The sequence below is a fragment of the Cuculus canorus genome, chromosome 2, assembly GCF_017976375.1.
Source record: "Cuculus canorus isolate bCucCan1 chromosome 2, bCucCan1.pri, whole genome shotgun sequence".
NCBI lineage: Eukaryota > Metazoa > Chordata > Aves > Cuculiformes > Cuculidae > Cuculus > Cuculus canorus.
The window spans coordinates 143,251,786-143,278,661 of record NC_071402.1 but is presented as its reverse complement, the minus strand read 5'-3'; the positions used below and the strand labels follow the sequence as shown (position 1 = coordinate 143,278,661).

The following is a 26,876-nucleotide window of genomic DNA, read 5'->3' as shown; positions in this document are numbered from 1 at the left end:
ACCCCCAAAACTTCTCAAAAAGTCTTATTCTGTGCACACTTTCAGATTGCAGGGGGGAAATGTGCCAGAAACCACATGGAGTTTACCTGAAAATTTGCTATGGATATATGAATACTACTCTATATTAGTTGCTCAGATGTCATAGTGATGGATGAAAGTAAAGCCTTCAGAGAGATGCTCTGAAGAGTAACCACTACAGTCATCATTAAGACATGTATAGGTCCCTTTGTAAAAGCAAAATGAAAGCAAGCACGAAGCTGGTTTTGGGAGGAGTACTTAATATACATATAACCAGAATTGCACTTCAGCTGATGCATCTTTCCATATCTACTTTTATCCCTAGGTCCTAAAGCAATAGGCTTTTTCTCTCTGTGGAAATTAAACAAACCAACCCACCAGTTCCCTACCACGCCCCCATCTACCTGCAACAGCCTGAGAATTCTTACATGAAATTCTTTGCAAAAGGTGTCCTGAACTTTCCCTCTAATTTCTATCTCCAAAGAATGTTATGTTTCCTTCACAAACTGTTGGTTTTTCTGTAGAACTTTCCTATCTGAAAGAAACTCAAACCAAATCTGGGTGCGTTGTTTCACCTCTAAGGCATGAGTATTCTGCTGTGAAAGTAACTCTGTAGTTATGGGAAAATGTGAAAAAAAGGTGTGGGTCTTGCAATGCTCCGGAGTTGAAAAGCCAGTCTGGTTCATAGGAGAAGCAGTTCTTAAAACAAAGACTGAAGACTAATCAATCTTAGAAGAATTCTGCTCCTGAGGTGGAAGTCACACCTCCATGCTACTACTGCCCATATGGTACATCACTGAATCTCAGTATTTTAAATATATATATATATATATATATATAACTTATCAAATATATTTCCAGGAAAGGGCACCAACCACAAAGCTTGGATTTAAGAAAAACAAAGTGAAAAATCCCAACTCCGTGAACCAAAGTGCGCCCCTTCTTCCATTAAATGTTTCAATGTCTGTATTATCAGGCTGGACATCAGGAAAAAAATTTTCACGGAAAGGGTCATTGGGCACTGGCAGAGGCTGTCCAGGGAGGTGGTTGAGTCGCCTTCCCTGGAGGTGTCTAAGGGATGGGTGGATGAGGTGCTGGGGCGCATGGTTTAGAGATTGTTAGGAATGCTTGGACTCAATGATCCAGTGGGTCCTTTCCAACCTACTGATTCTATGATTCTATGTTAGTGCTTTTATTATGGCAATTGTTACAGGCATTGCTGCACTGATGAAGCTGCCAAAGGAGCAGATGATGCACTCAATGCCAGAGGAAGGCATCTTAATATTAATACCAAACAGAAGGAATAGGAGTCATGCTCTTGGAAAACGAGAATGGAAAGCTACTTCTGAGGGAAGTAGAGCGAGTGAATAGTTTCACCTCTGGCCATGTCCTTTGGCCATGTTTTAGAAGCAAAAACAGCTCTGCTTGCTTCTAGGGAAGGTTTCCAGGGAGATCAAGAAAGCAGACAGCTGCCAATGGCTTGATTGCTCTGTTTGCAGAGCCAGTTTAAGGAATCAAGAGCTGGAAAACTATTGTGACTCAGCTCATCAGTAGGAAACAGCCAGAAAGAACAGGAGGCCACACCTTTAACTGGAAGTCTGCATCTTCGTTGTATTAAGCTTGATAACAGAATTCTGGCATAAGTCAATCTTGGGAATGCAGAAAATTCAGAATCATGCCCAAATTTAAAGTTCTTATTTTATGTGCCCCCATGCTTGTGACCAGTTTAGAGCCATTTAAAAAGCAAACGTTCCATCAAAGCACTTAGCTCTGCCCTGTTTTCAGGATAAGGCCTTGTACTTAAAGGGAACTGAGGCTATTCTCACCATCTGACTGATGTTTGGAAACTGCCTTTGTGGTTGTGGTGGGTTAACCTTGGCTGAATGCCAAGTGCCCACCAAAGCTGGACAGGGGAGAGAAATAGGATAAAAGGCTTGTGGGTCAAGGTAAGGACAGGGTGGTGTCACTCACCCATTACCATCATGAGTAAGACAAACTTACCTTGGGTAAAATTAATTTAATTATTGCCAATCAAATCAGAGTAGGGTATTGAGAAATAACACCAAATCTTAAAAGACCTTCCCTGCAGCCCTCTTCTTCCTGGGCTTGGCTTTTACTCCTAGTTTTTTCTACCTTCCTCCCCCCCATCAGCACAGGGGAATGGGGGTTTGGTCAGTTCATCACACCTTGTCTCTGCTGCTCCTTCCTCAGGAGGAGGACTCTTCACGCTCTGCTCCAGTGTGGGGTCCCTCCTAGAGGAGACAGTCTTCCATGAGCTTTACCAATGTGAGCCCTTCGCACAGGCTGCAGTTCTTCACAAACTGCTCCAGCATGGGTCCCTTCCACAGGGTGCAGTCCTTCAGGAACAGCCTGCTTCAGCGTGGGTCCCCTGCAGGGTCATAAGTTCTGCCAGCAGACCTGCTCCAGAGTGGGCTCCTCTTTCCATGGGTCCACAGGTCCTGCCAGAAGCCTGCTCCAGCATGGTCCCCCCCGACAGGGTTAACAACCTTCAGGCATCCACCTGCTCTAGCATGGGGTCCTCCACGGGCTGCAGGTGAATATCTGTTCCACTGTTAACCTCCAAAGGCTGCAGGGAAATCTCTGCTCCCATGCCTGGAGCACCTCCTCCCCCTCCTTCATCCCTGACCTTAGTGTCTACAGGGATGTTTCCTTTACATACTTTTACTCCTCTCTCCAGCTGCAATTGCTGTTGTGCAGGGTTCCCCCCACCCCTTTTTTATCCCACAGGCACTATGACTGTTTCTGATGGGCTCGGCCTTGGACAGCAGTGGGTCCATCGAAGAGCTGCCTGGCACAGGCTCAGTCAAACAGAGGGGCAGCTTCCAGCAGCTTCTCACAAAAGCCACTCCCGTAGCCCCTATGTCACGGAGTGTAGCAATACAGACTTGCAAAACCGCATGGATGGCAAATACCAAACTTTGCAAAAGGGAGCGGTTCTATTTGACCAACGAACAACCTTATATTGTAAGACAGATGCATTGGCTGGCAGCCTCTCAGATCAGCTGAGTGACGATGCCTGGGGTGAGGCAGCGGCCTCACAGCCTGATGATGCTTCAGTTAAAAACAGAAACATTCCCGAAAGTATGCACTGAGCTTCCCGTTGGAGCCGTGGCAAAATGCCAAGTCCCTGCCGCTGATAACTCAGTAGGCCTTGCCAAGACCCAGTCAACACATACTGATTGACTTCATTCTGCCTCACCAAGAAACGACGAAGAGTTTTCAGGAGGAAAAATGCCCCCCTTACCCACCTGCGAACCTGGCAACAATTCTCTACCTCCTCCACACAGTGGAGGGAATGTGGGTTTCTTTCAACAGCCAGAAAGCCCCAGTCTGTTTGTCTTTGGCCAACCAGGCATCAGTCAGGTCCTTGGACAGGCCATGGGCTTATTGGGTCCTTGTCAGGGTGATCACACTGCCACACGCTCCCCCACTAGCAAAACCTTGCCACACAAACCCAATCCTGTGGTCTTCTACCTCTGTCCAGTGATTACGTGAGGATGAACTACAGCTTCTAGTTGTACTCAAGAAGACCAGATGTCAAAGCCAAAGCCTAAAAAGATAAGTTTCTTTGTAAGCCCACAGATCTCGCATGCAACAACCATTTAGGCATGGCAGTAAACTCTTCAACCCCACCTCTGCTGTCAAACTGACAGGAAAGCAGAGATACCTTTCACTCCTGATGGCTCATCTCTAACTTCTTTCATGACCCAACAAGAGATCACCTTTTCTTTCTTTTGAGGCTGTGCTCACTTCATCTTCTTTGCATAAATAAAGATGCTTTTGAGAAAGAATAGTAACTTAGACCTCAAGGACTTACCCCCAAATAAGACTGTTCAATACAGATTTTGGAGACCTCAGAAATGAAATATTTTTGCTTTTGTTTGTAAGTGCAGATTCACATTATTTAGCTGGAAAAGTTCCCATTCAAGTCTCTCTACTGAAGCAGCAACTGAAAAAAAGGTCTTGATTTCTAGGGAGAACATTCCCTAGAAATCTGATTAGAGAGAGTGCAATTTCACCATTATTCTTAGATTTATTTACAAGTTTAAATGTTTTATACACCTCAATTTACATAGCAGGGAACTTGGTGCTACATTTTATAGCAATTTACAGTAAAGAGAAAGAAAGCCAATACGCATAATTAAAAGTAACCTTTATTACTCAAAAAAAGATGCAAAATATGCAGTATATTTCTGTTTCTCTTGGCATATTCCTAAAATACATGTACAACTGTAACTAGTCTGCCTAGACATTTGGTATACTGTTTTTTAACATCTGGAATTCCTCCTGCACTGGGATTTCATTATAGTAAGCTGATGAAAATAAGCAAATAGAAATTTATCCGGGTTTTGAAAGACATAAAATGCATGTGCTCTCACTAAAAAGCTAGATTATAATCAAACATTACACTCAGAAAATTCTAAAATACTATGTTACTTATAGTTTTAAATGTAGTTCCCGATTTCCACTCACATTCATTAGCATCAGCCCAACTATTTTAATGTCCAATTATGATAACCTTCAACATTAATACACTAATAAAGCTGCTCTCTGCAACCCAAGTTTATAGTCCCAAGAGTCTAAAATTAATTGTGCAAAAAGAATACGATTGAGATGTGTTATTCCTAAAAACCAGTTCCATGAGATCAGAAGAATACTGGCATACAATCGCTACCGATCACTTCCACTTGATTTGAGACTGCTTTTGTTTTCAAAAATTTATTATCTTAGAATTTCCAGAGGTTTCTGTAAAGGTTGAAGGAAAAGATTTTATATCCCTACTTCTAGTGTAGAACAGATCTAGGAATGTTATTTGAAGAAACACATGCTTCAAACATTTTCTGAACTACTCTTCAGTGAATTATATTGCCTTCTTTAAAGAAACGATCTGTTGGATTATCAAACGCGCATCCATAGTACGAGTAGAAACTAGTTGTGTAGAATCTCCCACAGTGTTAAAGCACTGCCAAAGCACTGCTATCCATCTACCACAGTAATAAAAACTCTTAAGAATCCTGTCAGCAGCACATCAGAGGTCATAGGTATTTACCTCTGCCACAGTTCTGCCCAAAACATGGTCCAAAGAGCCTTAGACATGTTTAGCCTGTTGATTTTGCATTAAGATGTCTCTCCCAGACATACATGTGTGTATTTTAACCCCAAGAGCACTGAAAACACAAACACTAATGGTTTTGTCTAATACGGAGCTCCCAAAATTCCCTTAGAGAGGCACTGTCTAGAGGTTTAGTTCTTAGAGATGTTTAGTTACATTTCTAAATAAAATGTCTTCTTTAAAAGCGATCTCTAGCCTCAGAGTATGAGGATACATTAGAGTACACACTACTGTTGTACAAATCAATGTGCCACCATCCATAAAACATTCCATAGCACATAATGCAGGGTATCCCTTCAAGCGCACATGTAGCGGCATAAGCAAGGAAGCTATGCTGAAACACACCAGCACACCCGTGTGCTTTTCCTCTCAGCTTCAACACGTGACTGAAACAAAAGGCTGAATTCAACCCTGAGATTTAACTTTCTGAATAACTTCTTGTGGGAAGAGCATAGGGAGCAGAGAACGAGAAACTTGCTTTATTTCATGTGTCTTACTCTGATGACACAACAGAGATATGAGTAACAGAAGCTCACAACAGACAGAATAATATTAAAGTGTCACTAATGCCATACACACATCAGGAAGAGAAAAAAGGCTACGCTGCGTAAGACTACTGCATTGTTGGATGTACATTCTTCAGATCAATAGTTACTGCATCCCAGAAGTTATCATCTTACTTCTAGTTTTTTTCCCTCTAGAACAATTTGGATTTCTTTGGCATCCAAAGTCTCATATTTCAATAAAGCTTCTGCTAAATTCTTGTGTTCTTTAGCATGAGTCTTCAGGATGTTCTTTGCTCGCTCATATGACTCCTAGTATTAAAAAAAGGTGGAAAGATATTTTTAGACTTTAGAATGAAAACAGCAAGATTCCACTTCAAAAACTGTTTCCAGGCAAATACAGCTTTAAACAAACATTTAAAGTTGTGCCTTACATTTCAGAGCTCCTGTCTCACCAAGATTTAAAATCTAGCTGGCATAATAAAAAAACAACCAACCAAACTTTATGCCACCTTTGCATTTTGCAGGACTGAAAATAAAATCCCGAGACAAACCTTTGTACTTTGACATGATTTAGAAAAGACTTAATAGATTTGAAAAGTTTCTGATGAAATTAAATATATTCAGTTTTTCCACTATAAGCAGTGCTATAGCGTTCAAGGAATGCTCCTCAAAGACTCAAGTTTTTAAAAGGTTATAAAATTCTAAGTATAACTTATTTTTAGAAAGCTGAAAGCTACCCAATGAGTTACCAGTTGCTGCACATAGATGCACGCTGCCAGCATTACCAGCTTCAACTTGTAGGTCTATACAGATAGTTCTTACACAACCAAGTCAGTTCAAAAAAAGCTACAGCAAAACGGGACACTCATTTAAATGTCAGGATATAAATAATTCTCCTGCCTGTACCAAATTAATTCAGATTACCAGAAGAGTGATCTGTGATTATCAAACGTTACACATTTCCCTAAGCCTCTGATACTGATCACTGTGAGGAATAGGAGACTACAAAAGGCAGCTCTCTGGTCTGATGATGTGGGCATTCCTGTGATTCAGCTGCAAGTTATGAAATGTTGGAGTAAAATAAAACATTCATATCTGTTCTAAAACAATTTATAGCCATACTTTTGTCCTACTAATCAAATAGGCAAAATACAAACCCTGAGCAAATGTAAGAGGCAGTGTTAAAGTGTGTATTAAAGAACCCAACACCATCAACTTGTTTCTTACTGCTTGTCCATGACAATCACCAAAAAGTTTTGATATGCAGAGATTCAAAGTTGCAGCTACATTAAATACTTGCGAATACTTTCATCCACCTGCAAATTTTCACCAGCACACATTACCAAACTGAATACTCAATCAAGCTGATGCTCAACTAATCTCAAAATAAATACATCATAGTGGAGGGGAAGGCAATCTTACCCGTAGAAGTGTTCTTACTTCCTGTTCAATTGCAGACTGAGTTTCAGGGCTAACTTTCCCCGTATCTGTATAGGTCATAACACCAAGCTAAACAACAAAAAATATTTTATTATACTGCCACTGCTGCAGTAATAGACATAAAATTCTAAGCTTTATCACCCACGGCTTCTATGTGAAACAAGCAAAAACATTAACCAAATGCTTGCTGAAATGCTTGCAACAGAGACAAAACAAGAACACCAGCTATGTAGTCACTGCAGAGTTCTATTTCAACAGGTCACAGTACAGATCCTGATTAAGTGCTTTCTTGTTAACAAAAACCAGACTACTAATACTTGATGGGTAATAAAGATGACCAAAGAAGTTTCTTTAGAAGTCTAAAAAACTCAATGTTGTCATGTGCATCCCTCACCCCCAACACCAAGATTATCCCCAACTCCAAAGTGCTTAGGTTGATTGCAAACATTTTCTGCAGACATTAGTAACTTTCAAGGTATTTCTTTAGGTGAAGATCTTGCAAGTTAATTTTTTAACTGTCAAATATACAGGTTTTCTAACTGTGTTCTTTGTAGCAGAGCCAGTCATAAGGCTTACTTTCTTTTTTGCCAGAACTATTTAGTCTCTGTGATCACTGACAGCCAAATAGGCATTTAGTTACAGAGCAGAACATTTCTTTGTACCGTACAAATATTTAAGAGTGACAATACTACCTTCTCGCTCATTCCAAATCTAGTCACCATCAGTTTTGCAATTTTAGTAGCATTGTCAAAATCACTGGAAGCACCTAAAGAGCAAACAGATTTAAATTAGTTATTGAAACCAAGTTAAACATGCCAGCCCACAAGCTTTGATTGAAAATTCCTATAACTACGGATCAGCTGACCTGTTGTGATGTGATCACTTCCAAATATGAGCTCTTCTGCTACTCTTCCTCCCATACAGACATCCATCTGTGCAAGCAACTGGGATTTAGTTTCACTCCATCTGTCATTTTCTGGAAGCAAAGATACCTGTAAGATATCACAGAACTGTGGTCAGGTAACAATAAACAGCAGAAATACTGAAATAATCTGAAAAACATTCTTGTTTATATCCATAGCAGATATAAAGGCTTTTATGCAACAATGTGAATACTCTGGGCTTCCTCCTAGTCTACGCACTCATCAGGCTTGCTTGGATGTACTTAGTCTACCAGCAAAAATAGCGTCCTACAGAACATGAGCACCACATAAAATTAAGCAACTTAGACCTACCACCAGAAGAAACAGAACAATCTTGCTATCCATTTCTCCTTATTCCATACACTTTTACTGAGCACAAATCAACTTGCCCAGAGGACTCAGGCCAATTATTTTCTTTAATTGAAAACATTAAGTTGGATGAAGTTCAACACAGACGTAATAGAAACATTTTTCTGTTCAGATGCTTGGCAGCTCAAGGCAGAACAAAAAAACTTTGAGATATCTCTGCTAGAAACACAGTAGGTAACCAATTAGGTTTAGAAAAAATTCAAAGGACAAAGCACAACTTGATAAAAGATGTTTGTGTTCCAGTTGAGCAATGCTTCTGCTTTTCAGTCCTTTAGACGTTCTTCAAAGCTTCAGCGTTGGGTCCTATTTTAACTAAGGCAGAATCAAACATATTTACATTCCTTTCCTCATACACAGGAGCTATTATACTTGCACACGCTATTTCATTTCAAAAGGAAGGAAGAAAGCTTTCTATCACACAGAAAAGATGACTAGTGAGTTTTCAAAGAGATTGCTCATAACCAAATATTTCAACATACTACAACATGCATCAACATGATTAGATTACAACCAATAGTATTGTTGGCAAGTTCCTCAACAGCACTAAACCAACGTAAAACTCTAGAAATACACACATGTCCAAGTGTTGTTCCTCGTGTCATGATTGTAGCTTTGTTGATCGGCATTGCATCCTTAGTATAATATGCAATGATAGCATGTCCAGATTCATGGTAAGCAGTGATGGTTTTGTTTTTCTCATCAATTTCAACACTTCTACGTTCAGGGCCTTAAACAGAGAAGCATTAAGTAAACTTTTTGTACACTTGATGACAACAATCCACACGACATCTACTTAAACAGAGCACAAAGTAGCTGAAGAACAGCACATAAGCAGTATTAACTAACACTCATGAAGTGCAAAATGTTTACAAGTAGGATTTTAATGTCTACGATAGACCTCAATATACTCTACAAGCAATATGCTTTTAGAAGAATAGGTTTCAAGCACAGCCTTGCTATCTGAAAAAATTCCATTTCTTCTCTCAAGTACGAACAGACCAAATTCTTAGAGTATACATCTCAGATGTTTAAGTTTTGTGTTAGCACATGACAAGTTAGTTAAACAGAAGTTCCAAGTTTCTGATCATTTATTCTCCCCGCTCCTGTAGGAATAAGCAGTGGAAGGGTAAGAAATCAAGCCTGTGTCTTCTTCTAGGCTGAAGGACAACATGCAGTATTTTTCATAACTGAGTATCCAGTCTTAAAGAATGTATTCTGCAATAGATTTTACATACTGCTCCCTGGTCTCAAAAGAGAGAATCTATTCAGAATCAGAAACAGGCGATTTACCTGTTGTGTTTGGGTTTTTTTCTTTTGTTTGCTAAAAAACCCAAAACATACCTGACAACAAACCAACAAAAAAACAGCATAAAGACTTCTCTCTTTCTCTGCGAAAGGCTTAACCCCTCACTGTAACATATATGTATGCATTTTGTATGAAGTCCTACCCATTAGAATTTTGTCCTTGGAGAATTCTAATTCTTTCATCGTTACCATATCTTTTCCATCAACTGCTGCCTTTAAGGCAGCTTGATTTACAAGATTCTCAAGCTCTGCTCCAGAAAATCCTACTGTGCCTCGTGCAATTATTTCTGGATCGACCGCTGTGGGGAAAAAACAAACTTGCCATTAGGGTCCACGTTGCTCCTGAAAAAGCTTGTATCATTAAAAAATACAAATAAATGATCAAATTATAAGCAAGAATCATGTTCTAGTTAAAATAATGTGTAAAAACCCTTGTCAGCTTTAGAAGAAATGAAGTCTAATTCTTGAGACACTATGAAGTGTTGGGGCCTAGAAAGAAACACTGCCTCAGAGAACTGCCATTATGTACTACACTATTTTTGTGTTTGTTGCTTAGATACATGGTAAAGCCACAATCGCTGATGGAATAAAGGACTAATACATGAGTGGGCTGATCAGTACAAAAACTGTTATATAAAAAGATATTACAATAAAGTGTTTACTTACATGGATCATACTTTATTTTATTAAGGTACCACTTCAGAATTTCTGTACGACCTCTTACATCAGGCTTGGGAACAGTAACTTGCATATCAAAGCGACCAGGACGTATTAAAGCACTAAGGGAAAAAAATTAATACATTGACTTAAGAGTGCTGTAGTAAGCGGTTACCAACATATACAAAGCACAAAAATCCATTTGCTATTCCTAAAGACATCTACATAGACTGTGTCTGGTGCACAGATACAAAGAATAAATTCTTCTTATCTGTTCATAAAAAGACAGATGAAAGATATTTATTACCAAACCTTCTTAAAGGTTTTTTAGTATTCGAAAATTTTACCTGGCAAACTAGGAACACGGATGGTCAATTCAAGTAGAAAAACTTACAGAAACTTCAGTGCTTAGAAACACATTTCTTATTTCTCCATATTTAACTCAACAAACTTTTAAATGCCAAAACTGGTCAAAACACATCCTTTTTAAGAGGAGGAAAACTCCAGCTATGACACTGTAACACTTGAAGATTATCGCAAGTGACTTTGTTGTTGCAGGGTTGAATTTTTTTGCGTCTTTGTTTTTTAATACATGTTCTGTAAAAATGATCAATACATTATACTCACTTATCTAATGCTTCAGGGAAGTTTGTTGCACCAATAATAACAACACCTTCATTAGGTTTAAAGCTGTAAGGAAAAAAAGGGTGAGATTTTTTTTTAGACAGAATTTACAACTTTTTTTGTCAATGACTACTTCTATTTCTTATTTCAAATGACTTCAACTGGCCAGTCAAAAACACACTATCAAAATGCAACATGTGATCCAAGAATGACCACATTTAACCCACCAATGGGTTAAAAACATATCCTGATCTCTAAGTTGAAGTTCTTCTGTTTATATATATAGCCAGCCTAACAAAACTGAGTAATTATTTAAAATAATGGCAGCTGTTGTGCTGCTACAACTCAGAAGCTTTTCTGTTCCTTAGAGGAAGGCTATCAATGCTACTGTTGACAGTACTAGAAAGCAGTCATAAGAATATCTTAAATTTATATCCTTAAAAGCATTACAAAAAATTATGAAAAACACCAAAGCTGCCAAGGAAGAAAAATCCAGCCAAATATTCAAAATACTAGTCAGTCAAGCACCTTCTGTGCCCTTAGAGTCCATATATTTACCCATCCATTTCAGCAAGAAGTTGATTAATGGTCTGTCTGGAATAAGGATGCATTGGAGATTCAATTCTCTTCCCACCAACAGAGTCCAACTCATCAATAAATATAACACATGGTGCATTTGCTTTTGCTTCCCCTGGCAAAAGAAAAATAGCAGGAGGACACTTCAGCCACACAAAGGAACAGACAGTGTATCCTGTAATTTAGGATTCCACTACTTCTAGTACTCTTGGATCATAAAGTGTTCTATAAGACATCACCAGAATTGCCTTGATTTTAGCCTAAAAAAAAAGACATATTTTTGAAATTATGTGATACAGAGAAGCCAGCTTCTTCATCTTCACATCAACTTATTCATACCAAGGTACAAGAAATTACCAGTAAAACAGATGAAGAAATTTATTACGTTTTGCATCAACTCCCTACGATAGTTTAATTCATAGGTTTGGGTAGAGAATATTGACCTATCAAATACAAGTAGTATGAAACATGATAGCTCTAAATGCTAACTTATTTTAATAGAACCAGCTTGTTATTTAACAGTGAAGACCTCACGCTCAATTTTACAGGTATTAAAAACACAAAACAGAAATGCAATAATAAACTGTAAGACCACCAACTGCTACATGCACACCATACGCAACTCATCTCACCCAGCAAGACATATCTGCAATGTTCATATGAAGGTACAAGTCAGTCTAAACTTTGGTAGCCAACAGAAAAAAACGTACATCTTGAGGTACAACATGTGTTACATTTTGCATCCTTTCCATGTGAAGCATGTCACGTTTTTTCTACAAATGCAAACTACTTTCTACATTTTATATGCCTGGCACTATCAACCTTCCCTTTCAGAGAAGCTGGATTCTCCCCTCTCCTGACAATATTTATTTGCACACTTCAAATAGAAAACATCTTCAGTGAAAGTTATTGGTCTAAACATTTATTTTAAAAGTTTCTGTATAATGCCCTTTAATTTGGGCCTGTTGATGGTTGTGAGAAAAGAAATCTCAGTTTGGTGCTAACACTGTGATGCCATGAAACTAATTCAGATTAAAATAAAATATGAAAATATGAAGAAAGCAATTGAATACAAAATTTAACACTATTTTTATCTTAAATTTACAATATTTTACCTGTGACAGTAAGTAAATTACCATTTTAAATATTCCATTTAGTATACAGGACATTATTTTTCTAATTAAATTACTTCTGTTCTCTCTAGGAGTGTTGCAACATCAGTTACAATTTTTGCTATAACTGTCTGACAACCAGCAAGAATCTACCATTAATTGATGCTCACAGAACTCTGAGGTTTATCTACACAATTAAAGTTTTATTTATTAGCCTCATACACCACTACTTCCCAGTACCCAGAGTTGTATCTAATGAAACCTTGCACACAACAGTGAATACTGAATCTCGTATGTGAACAGAATACAAACCCCCAAATATTTAACTTACTGAATAGGCTTCGGATGCGACTAGCTCCCACTCCAACAAACATCTCATCAAACTCTGATCCGGATGCATAATAAAATGGAACATCAGCTTCACCAGCTACAGCTCGGGCAAGAAGAGTTTTACCAGTACCAGGTGGCCCAACTAACAGAATGCCTAAAAAGACAAACAAAAAACCAAACAACAAAAGCATCACACCCACAGAGTCTTATTATACCGGTACTATTACATCCATGCGCTAGAAGAAATAATCTACACTCTGCTTCAAAAAGCTAGTAATGTCCCATTTCAGATACCACTCATCACTTGCAGTCTGAAGAAGCTTCCTGTAACAGGCAAAGACACTAATCCATCCTGAAACAACAACAGACTTGCAAGACTATCAAACAGAAACAGAAGCTGGAAGTATTCTACAAAATTACCACTGAGTTTAGAAGCTGAATCCCTAACAGTCTTCTTCATACTGACATTTTCCTCATCATTTCTGAAAGTGGAACTTATTTTAACCTAAATCAATCCAAGTAATTGACTTTAAACGGTTCATGGGGGGGAGGCAGCAGTGACCAGTTTTCACTAAGGGGAACTGAAGGCAAGACAGGAAGCATGCAACATAACGACCGTATTAACCGCCACTCCCACACTGCCAAGCATCTCATTTAAATATAACTTTTAATAAAGAAAATTTCATAGATCTCTGAAGGTTCATTTGTTCCTCAATTATTTTAAACACACAAGGAAATCCACTCACTGTGTCTAAAATCATATCACTATTTTTCACAGATATAAACTAAACACAACAGTAGTATTTAGGCCCATTTTGGTTACATGATTTTTGATTCCCTAACTAAAGGAAAAAGTATTCAAAAGCTAAGTTGTATACTAGTAATTTGTTATAGAACAAAGCTACAAAGACAGCCACAGCTATGTATGATTTGCACTTCTGCTGAGCAACGATTCTTACCTTTCGGAAGTTTACCTCCTAGTACAGTAAATTTATGTGGGTTTTTCAGGAATTCCACAACTTCTTGCAATTCCTGTTTAGCCTCTTCAACCTACACATTAAAGACATGCCACGAAATATTACTGTTTATGAAATACTGCATCTTTTCCATAGGTGAATTCTGTATGAGAGACTAAGCCCTTATTTATGCATTGATCAAAAATACACCAAAGAAAGAGGAGATAAAAGTGTACCACAATTTCTGTGGATAATGATTGTCCATGAGTTTAATTCAACCCACTTCCTAGAACTGTTCAGAGGAATCAGTAAACACTAAAGTTAGTAATACAGAAGGAATAACCAAACAGTTCAAGATCGCATCTGATCAACAAGATAAATATAGAATCTAAAATTCTACGTTAAGATATTAGTCTAATTAGTTAAAAATAGATTAATTCTATTTGTCAAAGGGGAAGGAGAGGGTGAAGTCCTCATTTTGCCAATGACAGCCAAAGAACAGCAGAAGAAATAAAGCTATCCCATCAGCAGTGACATGCCCAGATTCTCCATATCTCCTGTCCTAATATCAGATACCCCAAAGAGATGGCACTAAGAGATGACCAAATAGCATTATCACCTTCTTGTATTGGTCAGCTATGAAAAATAGATTAACATAAATACTTATGACCTGCCTTTTGCTATTCTAGCCTTTAAAAATGTGATTCAACAAGTCAAGACTACACCTTTTATAAGGTATTAAATTAATTTATGATATATATAAAATAGAACTAGAACTGTGTGAGTGGTCAATATAGAAAAGGGTTCAGTTCAAACAAAAATTTCTTGAACAGAGTAAGACATTCTTCGGGCTTACAATGATAAGCTAGGCAAGAACTCAAATGGATTTTACTTTTGAACTTACCCCTTTCACATGTTCGAAAGTGACATTTTTCAGCTGGATTGGATCAACTGCTGCATCAAAGATACTTGATGTTCGAAAGCGTACTAATAGCAAACAGCAGATGATAAACAACAAATTTACACACAAACTCATTTCATTCCAAGACTGAACTGTGCACTTGAATGACTACTATTAAGATGCTAACTTTACACCTGCTCTTTTAAAAGGGGCATATTTCCGTTTACAAGCACACAGTAAGAATAAGATTTACTTTAAAAAGTTCTTTAAAATATTTGCAATTCATTCAGTGACAGAAGTGCTTTTTAGTCATTTGTAGTGCTGAAAGCCCTTCATCCAAAAGTATGTACACAAAGCCAAAGTTCTCCCTCAATGTTTCTGCACACACCCTAACTTTCTTGAGACCCAGGTGAAAAGACAATATGCAGATGATATTCTCTATTTACATTAGCTCAGCCTTTGTTCTGCTGCTTCCAACAGATTTCTTAAGATGACAATTTGGCCATGCGAGTATCCAGTTGCTATAAACTAGGCTGTCATTACAAATAAAAATCAAATAATTTTGTCTACTGCTGACCTAGACAGCACACCCTCTAAATTCAAAGACAAATACATAACTGGAGAATAGTCTGATTTCTTCTCTGCTTGGTTGCACGTAATTGTTTCATCAAAAGAATTACAATAATTATACTAATAGACAACTTTGTTCCCATAAACTTTTTTTCACACTATTGTCTGCAAGGCTGTAGCCAAAAGTAGTAAAAATCTCTTCTCTTTCATCAGTACAATGATTGCTTTAGGATAACATTTCAAAGTCAAAACACATTTCATTTATGCTAAACCTGCTGGAAGAAATAATGAATGAAACTGTGTGGAAAAAAAATTTAACTAACCAGCATCAGAAAAGGAACCTTTCCCAGGTAAAAATGATGAATATATAGCAAGATAGAAACAAAGAACGAAGAGAAAGAAAGAAAGCAAACGTGATCTTCTTAAGGAATCTGTAAAAGAAGAAAAAAAAAGTTTGAATATTGGCTGAAAGAAACTACTTTCTGAATGCAAAGACAAGACAAATGAACTAAAACAACTTACCAAGTGTTTTTTGCAGGAATACCTGTGCTTTCAAAAAGCCTTCTGCAAAACCAGTTTTAAAAGCATCCTGGTGTGCCTCTGGGATGTTTTTTGTTTTCATTAGTGCATCTAAGTTTTCAACATCAATTCTTCGCTTTCTCAGGATGAAACCCTAAGATAGTTTCCACTGTTAGTATACGCTAAATTTTGATAAACAGTCATTAACTTCCTATCTGGCTACCTTGAGAAAACAGTAAAATTAAAAAAGCCTATCATTCAGATGCTATGGGGTTTGTTCAATGGAACAGGGCAGTAGCTTGAGTGTAGAATCATGATGGCTCCAGCAGAGGCACCCTGATTTTTGCTGAACAGGTCAAGTTCAGAGCATTCCTGGACCCCAGCTCCAAATAGAAAATGCAGCCTGAGGCAGATTTGTATACAGCTAGCTCTGTACACTGGATTCAGTGGGAGTTACTAGCTTAAGCTTTTTGCTTCATGAAATCAACTTAGATTACTTCCAAATGTGAAATATCTTTTCGAGTATAGTTTTGATAGGGTTTGATCAAATACATCTCATATGCCCTACCAAATTTAAGAGCAGCAAGGCTCTGGTGTTTGTCTTCATCCACAGTACACCTAGTCCACAAATGAAAAGAACCACATGCCTAGAAGAACATGAGAGTTCAAAGCTAATTCATACAGAGCAAGATCAAATGCTTTAATTAGCCCTACAGCCTGTACAACCAATTAGAAGCAAAGTGTCCCTAGGTTAGCTTGGTTTTGTGAAGTGCTCTGCTACTGCAAGCCTGGACAGTTATCTGCTGAATTAAACACATTTAAGTGAGTTTGTAACCCATCAAAATAACAAGTTTAAAAATTTTGTATATTCAATATATACTAGCCACAAGTAAACCTATTCTTGAAACATCAACCACATACTGAATTGCTTGAAAAAACATACATTCTTGTATGCTAAACTAGCTGTATTTGTGTAAGTGAATATTTCATTTGATTAGGCTACTTTTAACAAAGCCACAAAAAAGAATATGAAGGGTTTTATTTCTAGAGCTTAAAATAATTTCTATACTCTGAAACTACTCGCCTAAAAAAATTGAAATCATCTTTATATGGTTGATATAGGAAGCAAATCTGTGTATTAATAAGAAAAAGTCTGTTTGTCATTAGGTCAAGTTCTAGAATTAGGAACTTCTTTCATACTAGAAAAACACCACAACCGTGGCAAGTTCTGAAGGTTCATTCAAGATAAAGAGATGACCTGAATAAGCCCAAACCAACTTCAAAGCATTACTGATATTTACCTTTAGAAGTGAAGAAAGTGAACTTTTTGTTTCTGTGAATTGTTCAGATGTTGACTGCAGCCGCCTTGCTCTTGATCGCAAAGTCTTGAAGTTCCGTGATTGTATGTAAACTTAAAGTAGTAATAACAAATAAAAAGTTAAAAACAATCCATTACTTCCACTACTAAAAAAAAAAAAAAAGGCATAAGAAATTTCAGAAACTATTAGATGAAAAACACTATCATGACTGAACTGAATACAACCTTCCCAACATATAAAAGGCAAAAAGAAAAGAATTGCAAACAGCAACCTGTTTAAGATGCCTGACCAAAGCAGTATAAAACAGAAAACTGTGTGAAAGACATTTCCGGATCTAATAGTATTAAACCAGATAAATAAAACAATAGATTTTAGTACTATAAATGGATAGTTATGTGATTATGGATCATGTTCGTGATCTGAACTTGCAAGCAAACTGGTTACTGTTTCACAACATTTTTTTTCCGATAAAATTTGTTGTTACAATAATTAGGAGTTCACATTGTGAATTACAGACAAACCCTATCACCATCCCAGGGAGCAGAAGAGACATACAGCTGAATTAAATACAGGCAAGCTGACAAACATGAAGCTAATCTATAAGGATATGAATGAAGGTTCCTGCTCCAAGATCAGCTTTGTCTAAAAGCTCAGTTTATCAGGTTCCCTGAAGAGGTCTGGGATGGTTATGATGTGCAGTTAACTTAGAAACTGACAAAAGAAGTAACACCATTTAAACACAGTGATCTTATAGCATCCTGTGTCATCCATCACATCAGAAGCCTTGTGATGGAGACTTTACCACATAAATCACAAAAGCCAAGAATATTTATCTTCTTTTATTAGTATGTTTTAAAGTAATTGTGAATACCAGTTTTAACTAAGCCTTCTGTTACCACAGAACAGCACCAGATAAAAAGGACTTCTGGAGGTGATCTAGACAAACCCCTGCTCAAAAAAGGTCCAAAACCAGCATCAGATCAGGCAGTTCCAGACCTCATTAAGCTCAGTTTTGAAAGTTTCCAAGGATTAAGATAACACAGCCTCTCTACACAATCTATTTCAGAACTTAGCCATTCTCTGTGAAAATTTTCCAACAGGAATTTCCTTTGCTTTTACTTGTAATTGTTGCCTCTTCTGAGGTGCACAAGAGAAGGTTAACTAATATGGCTCCAATAGCAATTAGATGACTCCTTGCTTTCTTTTCCTTGCTAACTTTAAAAACTCAGATCCTTCACCTTCCCCAGTACTTCAAATCCTTGAAAATCTGCACTCTTCCCTGTAACCCATCACTAGGCTATCTCCATTTTGTCCGCATCTCTCTCTTAGCCATGGGATGCGGTATCCAGACGTAGCATCAAAGAACTGAATACCTGAACTCCCTATCCCGTTGTTATCCATCATACATCCAGAAGTACCTTAAACCAGTCACCTAACACCTTTGAAAGGTCATCTGGGTGAATATCAGATTCAATATTAATTCATTCAAAAGTAGCCAACTCATCTATCCTATTTTAAGTATACTATCTGACATCCCTGAACAACATTCTATAGTTACACCATGTCTACTAACTTCATTCTGGAAACACCCTACTCACATGCAAAAATAACTTCATGTTACTATCAATGCAAAGCTCTTCCTGCAAGAATACTGGTATTTCCAGACTGATGTCTTTTAAGAAAAAAGTAAAACTACTTTTCCCAGAATAAACAGATACTATAGAGATCAAAACCAGTGTAGTTTATTTTTTATACCTGGCCAACACCGAACATCTGAGCAGAAATTATGGAGAGGACTGGGATGCTGTCTGTACAAACAAGATGAGCGTAAAACACTGAAAACATCCACAAAACCTGTAAAAACATACAGGAAAGTGTAAATACACCTTATATTAACGGCAAATAAACATTATGTTTTTCTTTCTTAAACACTAATTCTATTTTACCACAGTCTTTCAGGCATTCGTAATTAAACAAATTAACTATTACCAGTACTTAGGTAGTAAACTTCTTTGCATTAACCTATGTCAGGCACTTTGCAATGTAACAGATATTTTTATAATTAGAACTTCCAAAAAATAACTGGTACCCAGAATCTTGAATTCGAAGCTGTATCTCAGAGGAAAATTCTGCACATCTTTACCGAATAAAGTTATCTAGGCTGGAGAGAAAATCAAACACTTTCATGAAGCTGAAGCATCAGCATTCTACCATCCAGCTTCAAAGGTTTTACAGAACAGATTGCTCATGGACATCTTAAACACAGGCCATTTAGTCTGGAGAAAAGGAAGCTAAGGGGACAACACATGGCTCTCTACAACTGCCTGAAAGGAGGTTGTAATGACATGGGTGTTGGTCTCTTTTCTTAAATAACAAGGGATAGAAGAAAAGGAAATGGCCTCAAGTTGCACCAGGGGAGGTTTAGACTGGCTATTATGAAAAATTTCTTCACCAAAAGGGTTGTCAAGCATTGGAACAGCCTGCCCAGGGAAGTGGTTGAGTCACCATCCCTTGAGGTATTTAAAAGATGTGTAGATGAGGTGCTTAGGAACACGGTTTAGTGGTGGACACAGCAACGTTAAGGGTTGGACTTGATGATTTTAAAAGGTCCGTTCCACTAAACAATTCTATGATTCTATTCTAAGTCTACTTAATTGTACAGTCCTCATCCACTGCAGAAACAAGAAAAAAAAAGAAGAGAATCACAGTGAAAATTCAGTGGCAGATACTATTTCAAGCATGCCACAGACTGCAAGACAAGAGGAGTGTCAATTATCTGCTTAGTTACCAAACCACACTGCTTAAAACTCACCCTCATTAAGCAGGTAAGAATTATTTAAGAAACATCAGAGACTGAGGACGAAAGCGAGAAAAATGAGGCCAAGCCTGCATATGGTCTCTTCCATAATAATTCAGAAGCTAATGTAACCACCAAAAGTATTGAGGGTTTTATTTAACATATTCTGAGAAAGTTAATACATAAATTTGCTTCCTGTATTTTAGACTGATCCTAACCAAACATCTTTAACTGTAAGGATCCATTAAAAAGATTTATTTCAGCAATGAAATACTCTAGATGGACTGTTATGAGTTTGCCACCCTGTGTAATGCTGCTTCAAGTAAAAAAGGAATAAATTAACGTAAGCTGGAGATTTCCATGGCTGTTACATTAGTAGATCAGCAAAATCTGATTTCTTGGTGAAACAAACTGGTGAAAAAAAAATCACCATTAAGAGACAATGCTCTTGTACTACAGCCAAGTTCAGACAAGTTTAATAGCAGCCAATTTCCAATCTGAATTTGAAGGAATAATTCCAAAACCTGGGTTGAATTTTCTAAAATCCCCAAAATTCAAAAGCAGCACTCTAGAGACAACCTGTGTACAATAAAAAATATATTAATATTATATATTTATTTAAATATATTTTTATTAAAGATTTTTTTAAATTTCAAGTTATCTACAGCACAAGACATTAAAGAATAACTGTTCGCTTTTATAACCTAACTCTTATCAATTCTCATAAGCACTTTACTCGGAAACATACCATGCTTATTTTCAAAGAAGGACTCAGCAGAGATGTACGATGTATGCCACTGCGAAGAAACTTTGTTTTCTACACAGTAGCCGGGAAGCAACCTGTTCACCAATTCTTTGAACTGGTTAGCTTTCAAATCAGACAATCCCAGATCTCTTAAATTAAGTACAGACTGCAAAATAAAAACAAATATTCAAAATTTACTTAAGATTACCTTAGAGAAAAAAAATTATGAATAACTGAGTTAGCTTTTTGGCTCAATACAGCACCTATATTTCAGAGTTCAGACTGAATTAAAAAAATGCTAAATGAAAGTAAATAAAAGAAAGGACATGATTGAAAAAAGAATATTTGCTGTCAATGCAAAGTAACTGCCATTTGCACTCATTGATATTTTCACTGTCACAGTACATATACGAATATATTTTCCTCCCAGTTCAGTCTTTTTAACACTTCCCTGCTCCCTGACCAAAGCAGGCACAGAAAAAAATGCATTTCCAACTCTTTCTATTCTTTATGTCAGAGGAAATGGAAACTGCAAGAGCGGTAGACATACAAGTGCCACCCATTAATTTTCACCCAATCAAGCAAACAGCAAAATCCCTCCAACCTCCTTTTTTTGGCTAAGCTTCTTGCAGATAGCACAGATTTAGCAGCACAGACTGGATATTTAGAAATTATGCCCAGAGTTAAAAATCTTAAGCCACAAACTGGGCAGACACACAAGGAAAGGCAAAAGTTTCTATGGGGAAAATGCCAAGTACTAGGATCTGGGATTTCCTAAAAAGCAAAGAAATACTGAAAAAAACAAGGAGGTAAGGCACATACACTTTGCATTACTAATGAAGTAACCTTGAATCAAAGTAATTTTAATCTTTTATTTTACAGACAGGAAAAGTGTTTTTATGGGGAAGTATGTTTTTAAAATATATACTAGTTTAGACCCTTTTAAAATATCTATTAACTTCTCACTATCGCTTCTGCAGCAACATATCTTAACTGAGAAGTAAATATTCTGTTCTAAATGTACTTGAACAGATGCTTAATTATTGAGTCTTAGAATATTACAGATTATATTTTTGGTTTTTTTAAATTGTTTTAATGTAAGCTGACAGTTGATCTACTTTCAAGGTGAAAAGATTTCCAATAAAAAAGTACATGAAAAATACTTCTGAAAAAAGCATTTTCAGAACAGATTAGCAGATGCATCCAGAACACCACCATGTTCAAAGTTTATAGTTTAAAATGGATTTCTTAAGTAAACAAAGTATTCTGTTTTAAAGGCTAGGGTAGATTGCTTCTGGCCCACTTAAAATAATTACGAATACTTTTTTAAACCTCATTTGACTTGTACATATGGTCTAAAGATCAAGCCTTGCTACTTCAGATTAGCAATTGCTTGGAAAATTACTGAAACACTAAGAGGGGGAGAAGTTTAAAAATTCTTTTTGAAAAGTCACGTTTTCTGTGACCCTGCAAAAGAGGTTACTGCTTCCCACCACAGATTCAACTTCACAGCACAAAGGCTTCACTTCTCACAAAGATTTTTGCCATTCTAGTAGTCCAGTTCTTTTCAATACTAGAACTGCATGTACCGTGTCAGTATTTGCTGATTTTAAATTTGAGCTTAATCTTTATTGAAGCTTAGGTAATTACAGTCTAATCAACCTGCTTTAAGAACTTTCTTTAAAAATACTTAGAGACTTCTTTAATTATTACTTTTATACTTTTATCATGCTACAAGAGAGCAAACAGGTGTATGAAGACTTAGAGAGAAAATATTAAAAGTGAAAGATCCTCTTTTAAAAGGAGATCACATTCTCCTGCCGAGTAGAAAGACAAATACAGAACTGAAGAAAGGAAACACACTTTTAGTTTCAGTCAATGATCCAGCTCTCCCACTGAAATCCATTTTTATCACCAGAAGCAAATACAGAGTCACAAAAAAAAACCCTGCACAACAACAGAATCACAACAATGGGATGACTCGCACAATCCATGTTGATTTCCAAAGTTCTGCAATTAGTGAGAGACTGTTTTTCCATATTTTCTTAGTTATAAAATTTGTTGTAAGAAATTAGTTGAAAGAGAAGTGGCAAGATCTGATAGTACTTTGCACTTTCTGTATTTTGATTTTCAGTGTCAAGAATGAAAAATATCTAATGATAATGGAAGATACTTTAATAGAAAAATAAGAAAATATGCTATTTAATATCTCAAACACCCTCAACATATTTTGTTACAGTCCATTTTTTCAAAAGCAATAACGAAACAAACTTTGCTTTAACTCAGTGCAAAGACAATAAGGGGTTTATTAACCGAAAGTTATCATTGCTTTAGAGCAAGAAACATTAAGTTTAAAGCAAAAAAAATCCCTTCCTCATTTGCAAATCACCACTCAGACAAGTACTAGCTTTTTTCTTATTAATGAAATGCTATATTTTCATAGAAATCTTACTGCCAAAGCACCAACAGACCGAAGTTCTGTCAAAAAGTTACATTCTGTGTGTTAAGACTGTTTTCCTTAGTCACGTAATATTTGGTTTGTTTTATAAAGTAATGTTAAATTTACTTAAACTGATATTATACAGATTTATTTCAGTTATAAGCAAGCCACCACTTTTCCCAAAGGCTTTTAGTACCTCACTCTTCTGAGGATCGTGCTCTGGGGAGGCATCCCTCTGGACTGGCTTTACAGATGCTGTGTTGGCAGTAGCAGTGGAGCTTTTTGGTGAATGAAAGGCATTGATAAGGTGACTTAGAGGAACAGTAGCCTGGAAAAAAAAAATCATATAACTATTTAAGCTTGTTTAAACTATTCAAATATATCTCCATTCCAAACTCTGACTTATAATTGCATTTCTTGTACACTGCCCTTTATCTCAGTTCTTCATAATAAACCACATGAACTTAGCTTCAACACCACAGTGTTAACTGATACCTCTATATAAAGACAAAAAGAAAGTTTAAGTATGCATATCACATTAGGAACTCTCAAAGCTTGGAAGAGAAGGAAAAAACCAACCAGGCTACAATTCCTGTTTTTTCAAAGATAAGCAAAGTTTAAAGAAAATTAAAGAAAATAATAACTAGATTTGCAAATCCAGAAGCAGGTACATATCACGAACATTTTCGAGATGCAAAGACTGCCTAATCTGCATTTTGACAACATGTAGTTACAATACAAATAATAGACAACTTCTTATAGATTGTTCTCATGTGAAACATAGGGAAACAAAAATGCTACCCTTTATCAGAATTTTTTTCAAATTTTTCCGTCTTTTTTTATCTCAGTTGTTTGCTCTGTTAGATAGGTGTTGTTGCAAACACATTACAGAACAATAAGGATTTCTGCTGCATTCCAACAAATATTACAAGCTTGCTGATTTTATGCAATTAAATGCAAAACTTTGTGAAACAATGTTTCTCCCTTGCAGTCACCACACCCCCAACACAATCAATTAACTTACATCCCAAATAGGTGGGGTTTCCCCAAACAAAGCAATAAAACACACAAAAAAGGAAACACAATCAATAATGGAGGAAAAGAGGAAAACCAACAGCAAACGACTTTTACAATGAAAAGTCTGCAAGCTGACATAAACTCTTGAAATGCTTAAAACCTATTTAAAGTTACTATCATTCACAAATTCTCTCTTCTTTGGAAGGAAGGCTCACTTAAAATAATCCTGAGCCTGTCTTGGTGTCTGCCAAGACAAAACTATAATCACCATTCTGATAAGACTTCACAATACAACCACAGAAGAGAAGACTCTTGACATAACATGAACAGAAAAAGAATAGTAAACGAGGTGTTCCATCTAATTACTGGTAGGCCTTAATTTCAGACTTTAATATGAAATATTAAACAGTCAATTCTACATCACTCTGGACAGATATCCAAGCAAAGGATCTCATAAAGCCGGTTCCCCTTCAACCAACTTGAACAGAAAGCTCAGTGGTTGCTCTTGAATAACATTGAATCATGAAGATTTATCAACATCTTAACAGTTTAGAGATCACCGTTCTTAAGTACTATTGACTTCTGCATTCTTTCCCAAACACCACCTATTTTCTTCCATAAAGTAATGCTTTCATAACCTGAAATATCTATATTTTTCCCTGCATTATACAAGTTATTCCCAGAAGTTTCCTCTATGTTTCCTTCCTTGGGATCACACATCAGCAACATACCTAAGTATCAAACAAACCTAGACAAAGCATATATACATATCACAGTTCTGCAATTCAGCAGCCCTCAGTAGGCTCGGTGACACAACTTCATGCGACACTACAGAAGCCTAGTCACACCACACATCAGAGGTCTCCTCTAGCACGTGACTGCCTATTGTGAACATACAGTACAAATAATTCCAACACTTCCAAATGCCTCACTCACTATACATCACTAGAGAAGAAAGTTGGCTGCCGGAATGATATCTGATGAAGTCTCTGCCTAAGAAAATCCTTCTGCAAGATCTTCTATCTCTGTGTTGACTAGACAGAAGATCAAGAGAGATAATGCTGTGAGACATGAAAAGTGCCTCAGAATTAACTGACCAGAGTTATGATTAAACTCTAGGCGTTTGTCGTGAAACCATAAAGCCTCCAGAGATCAAAGCCAGCAACCTAACCACTAATTAAGCTTTCCTCCTGCATTTCCCACTATGAAAGGGTGAAATGACACTTTCCTAAAAATACCATCAAGAGTTCTACATCTCAGTACACTAACAAGAGCAATTAACAAATTCTCTTCATCTGAAAAGAACACTCAAATCCTACTGTGGAATAAGATCGTCACATAATAATCACTCTAGTGCAAAACACAAAACCAAAACCACTTGTTCAGATCAAAGTCCCTAAAACCACTAGTCCCATCCAACTCACCGTCCAATAAAAGACGCCTTCCTGATTCATATTGACTGCTCTATATAGAAAATAATCGAGGCACTTTTCCTTCACTAACTTCCAATTTCTAAGTCACTTAGAATCATAAAATAGTTTGGGTTGGAAGGAATGTTAAAGATCATCCAGTTCCAATTCCCTTGCCATAGGCAAGGCCACGTCCCACTGGATCAGGCTGCCCAGGGCCCCATCCAACCTGGCCTTGAACACCTCCAAGGATGGGGCAGCCACAACTTCCCTGGGCAACCTTTCCCAGTGTCTCACCACTCTCATCGTGAAAAAATTCCTCCTTATGTCTAGTCTAAATTTGCCCCTCTCCAGTTTATACCCATTCCCTCTAGTCCTATCACTACAACCCTTTGTAAACAGTCCCTCCTCAGCTTTCTTGTAGCCCCTCCGAGTACTGGAAGGTCGCTGTAAGATCTGCTCGGAGCCTTCTCCAGGCTGAACAACCCCAACTTCTCAGCCTGTCATCGTATGAGAGGTGTTCCAGCCCTCGGACCGTCTTTGTAGCCCTCCTTTGGAGCCGTTCCAACAAAAAACTTCTTTCTGGTTTCTCCCACAAGCCGTGACGACTAAGCGCGCAGGTTCTCCCCAGCTCTAACAGCACCCCTCCGCCTTGCTTTCATAGCAGACACTCAGAGCGCCATCTCCAAGCTGCTTCTTCTTCCTTTCGGGCTCCACCAGCTCCGCCGGTGCCTTCCCCTCACTCCGCCGCACCTCACCTGGGGCTGCACAGTGGAGAAGGAGAACATCCTCCCGCCGGCGCCTCCTCCCCTGCCCACCCCGCCCGTCCACCCCACCGCTCGGCACCGGCAGCGGGAAGATGGCCGCCCCCCGGCCGGCAGCGAGCGGCGCCGAACCGGAAGCGGGTGGAGGGGGCGGGGCTTCCGGGTCGCCTCGCCCTGCCCCGCGCAGGCCCGGCGCAGCCGCTGGGTCCCACAGGTCCTGTGGGGTTGTGCTGCTTTGACTCGCGCTGCTGAGGCTGGTGCAGCCTTGGGTGCCGCAGGATGAGCACAGGCACAGGCACGGCATCTTATCGCATCGCATACCATCGCATACCATCCCTTCCTGTACGGTATAGTATAGTACAGTACGGTATCCCATATAGTAAAGGCCAGTCCATAGGATAGGATAGGGTCAAGTTCTGTCCGATATCTTTATTGATGACCTGGA

The 26,876-nt window shown here is 37.8% G+C and overlaps 1 protein-coding gene across 2 annotated transcripts; it reads right to left on the bottom strand.

Moving 5' to 3' along the window:
* Positions 1 to 4,175: 4,175 nt before the first annotated feature.
* YME1L1 (YME1 like 1 ATPase) lies at positions 4,176 to 26,551 on the bottom strand. 2 transcript variants are annotated; one of them, XM_054059965.1, is made up of 19 exons: positions 26,426 to 26,551; positions 23,438 to 23,569; positions 20,805 to 20,967; positions 19,015 to 19,113; positions 17,242 to 17,351; positions 15,944 to 16,094; positions 15,745 to 15,852; positions 14,855 to 14,937; positions 13,954 to 14,044; positions 12,996 to 13,148; positions 11,535 to 11,667; positions 10,980 to 11,042; positions 10,362 to 10,474; positions 9,839 to 9,994; positions 8,966 to 9,117; positions 7,964 to 8,090; positions 7,791 to 7,864; positions 7,081 to 7,167; positions 4,176 to 5,967 (listed from the first exon to the last, which is right to left on the bottom strand). In XM_054059965.1, exons 1-19 carry the CDS (start codon positions 26,453 to 26,455, stop codon positions 5,824 to 5,826), a joined length of 2,169 nt encoding a protein of 722 aa, XP_053915940.1. In that variant the 5' UTR covers positions 26,456 to 26,551; the 3' UTR covers positions 4,176 to 5,823. The 2 variants fall into 2 exon arrangements, with proteins under 2 accessions (XP_053915940.1, XP_053915941.1); XM_054059966.1 differs by lacking the exon at positions 26,426 to 26,551 and adding an exon at positions 25,683 to 25,727.
* Between the last annotated feature and the right edge of the window lie 325 nt (positions 26,552 to 26,876).

Coding starts and splice junctions, on each gene's coding strand:
- YME1L1 (XM_054059965.1), bottom strand. CDS start 26,455: ATGTTCTCCTTCTCCACTGTGCAGCCCCAG. Junction 14,938..15,744: donor AGGTTCCTTTTCTGATGCTG/GTTAGTTAAATT, acceptor GTTTGCTATTAG/TACGCTTTCGAACATCAAGT. Junction 8,091..8,965: donor GAGGAACAACACTTGGACAT/GTGTGTATTTCT, acceptor GATATCTTACAG/GTATCTTTGCTTCCAGAAAA.